The following is a 9,946-nucleotide window of genomic DNA, read 5'->3' as shown; positions in this document are numbered from 1 at the left end:
TGAGACGGACAGTGCTGCCGTGATCTGGAACAGCTTGTACTTGCACTTTTATTGTGTCTATTTTGATTTTTGCAGTGCTTTAAAGCTTTTCTCTTGAGATGACCTTATTACACCCACACATGAAACTACTAGGATAGATTATAACCATATAGCACGTATCACGTAAAACTTTTGAATAAAATTAAATTTTACTAACAAATATATCATGAGAATACTTTGAGCAGGTTTGGACATAGACTACGTCACATAGTAACTCTTTGAGATTTCTTCAGTACCACATGAATACCATATTACATAAATATAGACATTATGGTCCAAATTTGACACCATTACTATATATACCTTCATTACTTTTTTAGTTATGTTCAGTTGCAATTAAGGCTTTCCATCAGAAGTCCTTTTATTCAAAGATAGTCCATAAATAAGTATGTTGCAATCCTGAATAAAACCAGGTTGTAACCAGTGCCACTTCAAAGGGTCCAGGACAGAAGATTGACACAAAAATGTACAAGTCATTATTGAAGCTGGTGTATGACGCCAACTCATGTTTTGAAGCATAATATAAATAAGACGTCCCTGTTTGGATAATATATATTTTTCTGACAGCATCTTTTTGTTACAATGGATCTATTTTGACAATGTCTAAAAACTTAAAACAAAGTACCTAAAATATTAAAAGAACAAAATCGAAAATTAGGAGACTATTTGCAATGACAATTGAATTTGACCTAATAAAATTAATGAAGTGGAACATCAGACATGTACAAGATGACTGAATTAGTCTTTCTCTGTCTCTTTGAGACTATATTTAAACTGGGTAATGTAATGGATTTTTTTTCAATGTCCTCAAGACCTGATTTTCCCCATAAAACTGCAGGTCACAAAAGCCATCAAACATCTTTTGCGGTTCAGTGGCTCTTCTCTCTTCTCCACACAACGGCCATGTTCTTGTCAGTAAGGGCAACCAAATAACGAAGATCAGGATCCATGGCGACGCTGTTAATAGACGGGCCCTCTACTGGACCCTTTCCAGCTCTAACAGGTGATGGCCACCCCAGCACCTGAAAAAACAGACAAAATGAGATCCTGGTGTTCTTTGATCAAAAACAATAACCACTCTCCTATGGTCCACAAGAAGATCTAAAAAGGTTTCGTCTATGTATACTAGAGATAACAGAATCGTTTTATTTTTGATACCTTATCATGGAGGTGGCATTACCATAATTTTCTGACTGGCAAAACATTGCTAAACAAATCAATTAAGACTGCATTCTCGCTTTGATATCAAACAAATCTCAATTCTTCCAATTGTAAGAATGCACATATGACATACAGTTCAAGACATTGTGTGATATTACATATCTGCAATCCAGTGATGAATAACCTACCTCAGTGACTGCAATAGTTTTTCCACTCTTGAAATGTTCAATCATGGCGACTGTGACATGGTATGTCCATAGACTTCCCTTCTCGTCACCGCACACAACGTAACCGTATCCTACAAGAAAAACAATCATGCATCTGCCTTCAGCTTCTATTACATCCGCAATTTTATCACACTTCAAACATTCTTTCCAAATCTGACCACTGTCCAGACATAAATGAAGATGACTGATGATGTCATATACAAGACATACCTGGGCAGGTGCCCAAAGACAGGTACGGGATATCAGTGCTGGACCACTGCAGCTCTGTCAGTACAACAGCGGTCACCTCTTTCTTTTTGCCGCTCCATGAGGCACGTGTAGCGCTCCAGCTCCACAGGTAGATTGAGCCCTGCATGTGACTCTTGGAAGCTGAAAGGAAGTGTTTAAGAAACATCATTACATTTTTGGTGTTTTTCCTTTTTTGGAGCTTGTAGATTCTTTAAAATCCTCCTTTAGTGCTCCACAGAAAAATATAACATAAGCATTAGAAATAACACGTGGATGAGTACACATACATTAGCAACTAAAAAGAAAAGCCAAGACAACAGCACAAAAATAGCAAGCAATACATAAAAACACTATTACTGTGAGGGCTGTCAAACGATTAATCGCATGCAGAATAAAAGTTTATGTAATATGGGTCTCCGTACTATCAAATTAATTTGAACAAGCATACATATTTAGGAAATACTTATACATATTTACTCATATTACCAATAATTAATTTTTTTATATTTAATGCTATGCATTTAAACATATGTATGCATGTATTTATAAATACAAAATTTTGATGCAATTAATCGTGATTAATGATTTGACAGACCTACAACAAAAATGTTGAAACGTAAAGTATAACAGTGTGTTTCTCATTCTTTACTTACCCACTATATCATCTAAGAGGAAGCTTAGCCCGTCAATAGTACGGTAGCTGTTTTTCTTGTCATTTTTCTTGTAAATAGGAAACACAATCTCCATCTCTTCATTTCTAAAAAATAAAAACAATTTAAACTGAGTAAAGTACATCTTACTTAACGATGGCTTTCTCAGAACAAACAAAGGAGACAATAAGAAAATACAAACCTCTTCTGTATGTTTTTACTGAGCTGGATGTCAAAGCAAAACAGCCCTTCATCACAAGCTGAGAGGAGCTGTGTGTCTTGAGACCCAGGGAGCAGGCAGAGGTGGAGAGGAGTAGAGGACGTTTCCAGCACTAGCAGCTTACTGTAGGCGACACAATGGAAAACTTTAGTTGGATATCTAAATAAAGTGGAGAAACTTAAAAATAACTATACGATCCAACTATTAACCTGATTTGGAAGTTGTAGTCACGATCCAACCCACCAATGTCCCACAAAATGATCTTATTTTCGTAAGTCCCAGCTAAAATAGAAAGTTGTTTTCATTATAATCCTTAATTCAAATCATTAATCATCTTATCAGTCTTACGGTATTCACTGATTCTTTCTGATACTTACTGAAGAGAAATGTAGTATTGCAGGGACTGAAGCGCACAATAGAAATGGCCCGTCGACTAGCACGAAACTCTCCGAATGCCAAATTCACTCTGGGATGAATGAGCTTGACAAGGCCTCTCTTACCCCCAGCAGCCAGAATATTACAGGGGCGAGCAGAACCACCAGTCCGGGACATCAGCACCGTGGACCAGGCTAAGGAAAAGAACTCCTAAACAAAATTGAAAGTCAGAAATTAGAAAGGCAAGTGAATGCAGGTGGATTTTTTGGTTTTAACTTTTGAACAACAGGTTTATAGACTCTACGCCAAAGCCACCTGGTGGTACGATATGGTACTGCATATAGAGCTTCTATACACTCACCTCACCAGGAACCTTATATTTCTTCAGCACATGTCCAGACTCGCAGTCAATGACACACAAAGTTTCCCCACCGCACGTGGCAACTGTCCGAGAGCCACCGCTCAAATCTGACATAAATTTAAAGCAACACATGAGATAAAAATACATCAATATTTGCACTGATTTCATACAATTCTATGGTTTGATAGTTCTCACCGCTGCCGCAGTCCTGTGGGGGTTCGAATGCACAGGCCCAAAGCTGAGTGTCAAAATCTTCGGGACTGTCCTGTCGACTGTGACACTGCAGGACATGGATGGGCTGCAGACTCACCGGCTCCTACAACCACAGGGGAGAGAGACACACATTAATGATGCGTTAATGACTCTCTGATGGGCAATCAAGACTGAACTCACTATAAACAGAGTACAAGCAACACCAGGAATCCTCTGGCAATATGCAAATCAGACACAAAAAGCACCACAATGTGTTTTTACCTGAGAAACTTTGCCGTTGGCTGTTTTCCGAGGTGTGCCGGTTTCAGTTTTGGTCGTTTTGCCTTTTTGAGGTGTGGGCTGATCTTTAACAGTTTTTCTTGGACTCTCACATTTAGCCAGTCTCGACGTGGGAGTGGAAACGGCTGGGCTCTTAGGTGCCTTGCTAGGGCTTTCCGTTTTGCTAGCACCTTTCTGTGGAATATTTTCTATGCGGCTTGATTTCCTCGGACTACCTTCTAGAGCTGCCTCGATGGTTGTTCTGGTCTGTTTTCTAGGGCTGGACAGTATAGTTTCCGTTTTCATTGGAGAACTCAGCAGTCGAGAGGATTTTCTTGTGCTGGCCTCAACAGTAGAAGCATTCGACAGGCGACTTGACTTTCGCGGACTGGCCTCAGCAGTGATGTCAGCGTTTCTGGTTCTCTTCGGAGGACTTGTGGTACCATTAGCTGCAGTATCACACATCTGTTTTTTGGCAGGACTCTAATTGGCACGAAAAGCATTTTCTCTTTGTAAAAAATTAAGATTGTATCCATTCAAATCCATTATATTTTAAATGCAGGGGCCCATTTCAATAAGGAAGTTCATCTAACACAGAGTTCAACGTTGATTGAACTTGCACCGAGATGCGAAACTGAGTTTTTGGTTTCAGAACAGCTGATTTAAGTTAGTTCTTTCAACTCTGGGTAGGCTCACCTTGAGTTAAGCGCGTGAACCACGACTACGACAAGCCATGATCAGCGGAGCGCCGATATTACAATTCACCATGGCAACAGTACCGAAGGAAAAAGCAACATGGTGGCAAAAAGCGCTTGAGAGTGAGGCACACTTTCCACTCTGCATACAGTGGATTTACTAATGTGCTGAAAATGACTTGCGTTTAAATAGATAGTTACCAATAAACAAACAAATTAATCAGTAAATGAAAGAATAAATGAATGAAACAACAGAAAAAAAAAAAAATTCTTATGTTCTCACTCCCCATCAGTGCTCTACAACACTCTATGAGTGTGAGACGTCATGGTGTAAAGGACACTTGTTAGGGTGTCAGACTATCGTGTCAAAGACTGATCACTAGTTCGAACCCTGCTCCGAGCAGATTTGGGTTGGAAATTACCAACGTCTAAATAATTGTTTATTACCTTTATCGCTTCATTTCTGCATTTATGTCTGTATTTATTCATGCACTTTATTTATACACTTTATCAAGTCATTTCTCATCCTCCATAGAAAACTACCATTTGTGAGAAAATGTAAGGGAAAGAATATGCTCTGATGTAGTACACGGCCACATTGGCTGATGTTAGTGATGTAAGGATTGATGATATGTTTTGATATATCTAATTCACTGTACAGAAAAATGGTACAGTTTTAATAAAAATGCACAGGGAAATGACAAAATTCCACTCAGGTCCTAAATTGCTCTACTGAAATCAAAGTACATCCCTATGAATTAATGCAGCCTCTTCACATACAGGATCCTCTATAAAAGCTCCCGACCAGGTTAGGTTCACAGAGTCAGTTACTATGGTTACTGACTCCGAGTATAAGTTACCTCTCTTTTAGAAACTGGCTTACCCCGCATTCTATGGGTTTGACATAACTCACATTCTGAAACGGAAAACCCAGCGTTTCCCTCATTTCAGGGTTAATATACTTTATATTTTTCACTAAACTTCCTTTCTGAAACGGGCCCCGGGTCTAATCACAAACCTAAAGGTCAAGTGTGTAATTATTGCACCATAATCTTCCACATCATCTTTAAAATCTGATGGGTTTACCTCATTCTCTTTGGTTGGAGTTGTGACACCGTGTTCCTCTTTACTGCACGCCAGTGACTGTAAGTATTCTTTTGCAATCATTTCAATCTAGAAAAGCAAAACAAATGAAAGTTGAAGAGTTGAAAGAATAAGGGAGCAAAATTTAGATACATTAATGAATTAGACACCCACCCTCCACTTTGTGTAATCACTCAAAGAACTGGGGCCGTATTTTATTTGGGTGCTGGCATCCCTAACAAAGCTCTTCTCAACAGTAGCCAGGCTTTGTTTCGTAACTTGATCGGGAAGACTAAAGCTTCGTTCCCAAACACCAATAACCTGAAGATTGCCAAAAAAACACAAAAGAGAGAAATTTTAGTTAGCCTTAGTTTTGAAGACCCATGAATTCATTTTACGAGTGAAAAATAATTCATTATTAGAGCAAAATTTTGAATATATCTGCAAGTGCAAGATGAGTCATAAATAACTATGGTCCGTTTACTTGAAAGAGAAAAATTTTCATATTTTACTAGCATATAGAAGCTTACAAATACACAAAGCTTTTATTGAGTTTTATAGATATAAATATTAAGACTAAAAAAATCTGACAGGAATCTTACAACGCTACTGTCTGCATTACAATAATCCAGTAAAAGTAAAAATAAGCAGAAAAGAAGACTGTTCTCACCCTCTTTGTGAGAATTTCAGTGCTGCCATGGCGAATATGATGAGCCATTGAGCTGATGTGCTTGCCATTGAACATCCTCAACTTAGGTAACAGGAAGATCACTTTGTGTTCATCATTGACCTAAAGAAGCATTCACAAACATTAGCCTAAGTATCATAAAAACTCGAATAGCAAGACATTTCTGGTGTATAGCATAGTGAGGGTTGAACTTCAGATCTTTGCACATACAGTCCGAAATTTTCGTTTTTTCGTATTTGGCGCTAGTTTGTACGGTGTTCCGTGTTCGCATCAGTGGCAAGCATTTTGAGAGGCGTTGACAATTCAGAGACACTGTACAAACGAGCGCCAAATACGAAAAAACGCATACGATAATTTTGGACTGTATGTGAAAAGACCTCTATTCTTACTGTGAGGTAGATGTTGTCCTCCAGTCTGAGTTCTTCCATGTTGCTCAGGCCTTCCAGTGACACTACATCCTCCATTTCGTTGTTTGAACAATCCAAGATCTTCAGGCAGGGCAGACACAGACCTTTGGGAAACTCCTGCAGCATGTTCCCAGACAGATCCAGCTGCTCCAGGCTGTGTAGTTTAGATAGCAGATACACGGGAAGATCCTCGCTCTTAAGACCCATGAGTGAGAGACTATAGAGACCAAAGAATGCTTTTAAACAAAATAACCTAAGGAAATGTTTATACTTTTAACATGAATCATAGCATAACACAACACAACATAAAGTACATTAACTGGAAGGTCTAATATGCATTAACTTACTTCAGTGTCTTTATCTGAGCCAGTTTGTTTGTCTTCGGAAGACCTTTTTCCAGCAGTATCTTCTCTGATATCTTCTCCATGGCTGCAGACAGTGAAAATGTAAGTATCGTTGTCTTTCAGACCCTATAAAGGCGTGCTAGGGGATTTCGGAGACTTTGTAAAGCTACTATTGGGTATAAGTGTCAGACACATTGCGAGTGTAATTGTTACGCAATGACATGGGACCATAAGCAGTTCACACCCTGGGATGCTCTGATCACAGAATACAGAGAGCAAAAGCAACATTAAGGGACATAAACATAAAAAGACATCTTTCTTTAACGAAGCAAGATTAATAATGAGATGAACGTATTTACACAGCCTCTTACACTAGATAGATGAAAATGCATTTCAAACAATAAAAGTAAATATGCATGCATGTAATAGGTTGACAAGTAAAAAAAAAAAAGTGATAAGGACTTTTATTAAAGACGACCCAGTACCAACCAGCGTGCTTGCTGCAAGGTTGCGTTAATTTTTTACAATATTCAGACATCGGAATAAAAAATACGTTTAAACCAGTTTACAGACCTTCTGATGAGCATAAACAGCCGGTGGTGATACCAAAGTTGTTTAGATGCAGTCATGTGGATTAAAACGTCATTATTTTCCCGGGAAAACACAAATGAACTTTGACCTGTGTTGTGGCGTCACCATTCCGCCATCTTGAGTGTGGCATAGAAGCAAGGACGTGCAGAACACATTATTTTGACTGGAAAAACATCGATTTCAACCAAAAGAAACATTTTGAACAGACTTTTACCACAAGACACACAGTGGCGATTTCCCGGACAGGGTTTAAACCTAGTCCCAGACTAATTAAAATGTTAGTGCCGTCTTAATCGAAAACAACTTGCACTTTCATATCTGAAAATATATCAGTGCGATTGTTTTGTCTCAAGATGCATACAGTAATATTTGTTTTGTAAAGTATGTTTTTTAAAACCTCTTAAAATATCCTAATTTAGCTAAAACCTAGTCCTGGATTAGTCTAATCCCTGTCCGGGAAACCGCCTCTTAATGTTATAATAGGAAAGACACAAAAATAATCTATGTAAAGATGATATCACCATTTATGTTTTAAAAAATTGAAATATTTCAAATAACATATCAAAACACAGCATATTATGAAACATTATATGTACTGCACTATAAATCTTAAAAGCAATTTAATTTCCACATTATTATTAATTTATTTAATTGCAAATTAATCCATTTCCATAAAGAAATGACAAATAAATCTTTTGTTAAAATAATCTTTACATAAATTTAAGTCAAATGACCTCAAACTAAATTTTCCTGTGAAGTCGACATCTCAAATTGTATATCATTATTATAAGCATACAGTTGTGAATCAGAGTAAGGTAAAGAGACCAGTTTTCAACACTTATTTTTCTTATGTAATAAAATAAATTTAGTAATAAATACATTTAATCAAATAAATGCATCTTTAAAATGCAACTTTGTTGAAATTGTCTTAAATCAAATAACATCTCTAGAGTACAATACAGCATAGTGTTTATTTAAATTAAGATTAAAAACCATTACTTTACAAATTGTGTTAAATGAAACAGATTATACATTCACTTATGTATGCATTGGCAGTTCATAGGGGTGTACCCTTGAATTTCAGTGCTATATCAAGCAACTCGGAGCCCAGCTTTTCCTGTTCTCCTCCGGGCAGAAACTCAGCAGAGAGCTCTCGGAAGGTGCTGCATACTCTGCGACCGTGAACGTCGTTTCTGCAGATGGCATGTTTCCACCGATGCCGAGCCTCTCCAAAGAGTACAACCAAAGACCTCCGAGGTAGATGAACAGCCACTCTCACCTCCCCTGTGTCCATGTCCTCCCATCCTTGATCTAAACTCATTGTAAGAACCGTGTTGGACAGCAGGTTGATAGTGACCAAGTGTTCTCCCCACAGCCAGCTGTCATCTAAATGTGGGTCAATAGCAGAGCCTCTGATTGGATCATAGTCTAAATTGCACTGTTCTACTGGTTTAAAGGAAGCTAAGAGAGGTTTCTGTCTCATCCTGTCCACCAGGCAACAGCTGACAGCAGGAAGGCCAGTGAAGTCCCCAGCACGGACCTTCTGCTTCTTGAAGTTCACCTTTGGCCCAAAATCCTTTAAATGAAAAAAGACATTGTGACAATATTACAGGCTACCATCACTGAAAGTAACAGTTCGAAAACAAAGAGATAGCGGACATGATGTGTCAAATTGTGACAGAAGTTACAACTTAAAAGTGACACCATTTAAAAAAAGAATAATAATAAAGTTTGATAAATACCGGTGTTGTGCCGAATTTCGACTCCTAACACCTAATGTTAGTGGGGAATGGGGGAGTCATAATTTGGCAGGAGTCATTTTTCGGCACAACACCGGCTTGTTTACAGTAGGCTACCTGTTTCCGTCTGCCTGACTGAGATTGCCTCCATACATTTTCGTCCATTGCAGCGACCAGCTCTCTCTCTTCATCTGCTGACACAAAACTCTCCCACAAAAACACTCCAGGGAACTGAAAGGACTGTCGAACACCGTTCTCCTCCCGGACAGCTGACTTTATTACGGGATCATAGACGAAATCGTAACGTATCTGCAAAATAACTTTTTATTTTAAACAGCCACTCTGTGTACGGCTGTACGCTTGGGAACTTGTTGAAACAACCGATCAACCTAACGTTACGTGACCAAACAATCGTTTCGATTTTTGTAAATGAAATGTCGACTCACCGGGTCATTCTTTTGTAGTAAATGTTGTTCAGACTTTCCGTCTTCACATCTCAGACATGTTCTTATGCCTTTACAACCGCAAACACTTAGTAGTTCTCCGGTTGCCATCAAGCTTCAAATGTGCGTCATTTTATTATGCCCCCGCAGAAACAACCTAATGCCAAACGGTTCCTACGTCAAAATAGTTCCTATTTCCACATTAAAATCCAGAGTTTAAAATC

At 38.5% G+C, this 9,946-nt stretch overlaps 2 protein-coding genes across 2 annotated transcripts; both read right to left on the bottom strand.

Moving 5' to 3' along the window:
* Positions 1 to 61: 61 nt before the first annotated feature.
* Positions 62 to 8,039, bottom strand: lrwd1 (leucine-rich repeats and WD repeat domain containing 1). Its single transcript, XM_057359344.1, has 16 exons — positions 7,523 to 8,039; positions 6,953 to 7,034; positions 6,588 to 6,822; positions 6,181 to 6,300; positions 5,685 to 5,831; positions 5,514 to 5,600; positions 3,736 to 4,215; positions 3,457 to 3,577; positions 3,262 to 3,368; positions 2,903 to 3,110; positions 2,735 to 2,807; positions 2,508 to 2,648; positions 2,309 to 2,412; positions 1,638 to 1,796; positions 1,389 to 1,498; positions 62 to 1,061 (listed from the first exon to the last, which is right to left on the bottom strand). The coding sequence occupies exons 2-16, from the start codon at positions 7,030 to 7,032 to the stop codon at positions 909 to 911; spliced, it is 2,325 nt and encodes a 774-aa protein (XP_057215327.1). The 5' UTR covers positions 7,033 to 7,034; positions 7,523 to 8,039; the 3' UTR covers positions 62 to 908.
* A 440-nt stretch (positions 8,040 to 8,479) lies between these two features.
* Positions 8,480 to 9,864, bottom strand: alkbh4 (alkB homolog 4, lysine demthylase). The gene is made up of 3 exons (XM_057359356.1): positions 9,726 to 9,864; positions 9,397 to 9,588; positions 8,480 to 9,116 (listed from the first exon to the last, which is right to left on the bottom strand). Exons 1-3 carry the CDS (start codon positions 9,831 to 9,833, stop codon positions 8,598 to 8,600), a joined length of 819 nt encoding a protein of 272 aa, XP_057215339.1. The 5' UTR covers positions 9,834 to 9,864; the 3' UTR covers positions 8,480 to 8,597.
* Between the last annotated feature and the right edge of the window lie 82 nt (positions 9,865 to 9,946).

This window comes from Triplophysa rosa, linkage group LG2, assembly GCF_024868665.1.
Source record: "Triplophysa rosa linkage group LG2, Trosa_1v2, whole genome shotgun sequence".
Lineage (NCBI taxonomy): Eukaryota > Metazoa > Chordata > Actinopteri > Cypriniformes > Nemacheilidae > Triplophysa > Triplophysa rosa.
Note: the sequence above shows the minus strand (reverse complement) of the source record. Positions and strands in the feature narration are given on the sequence as shown.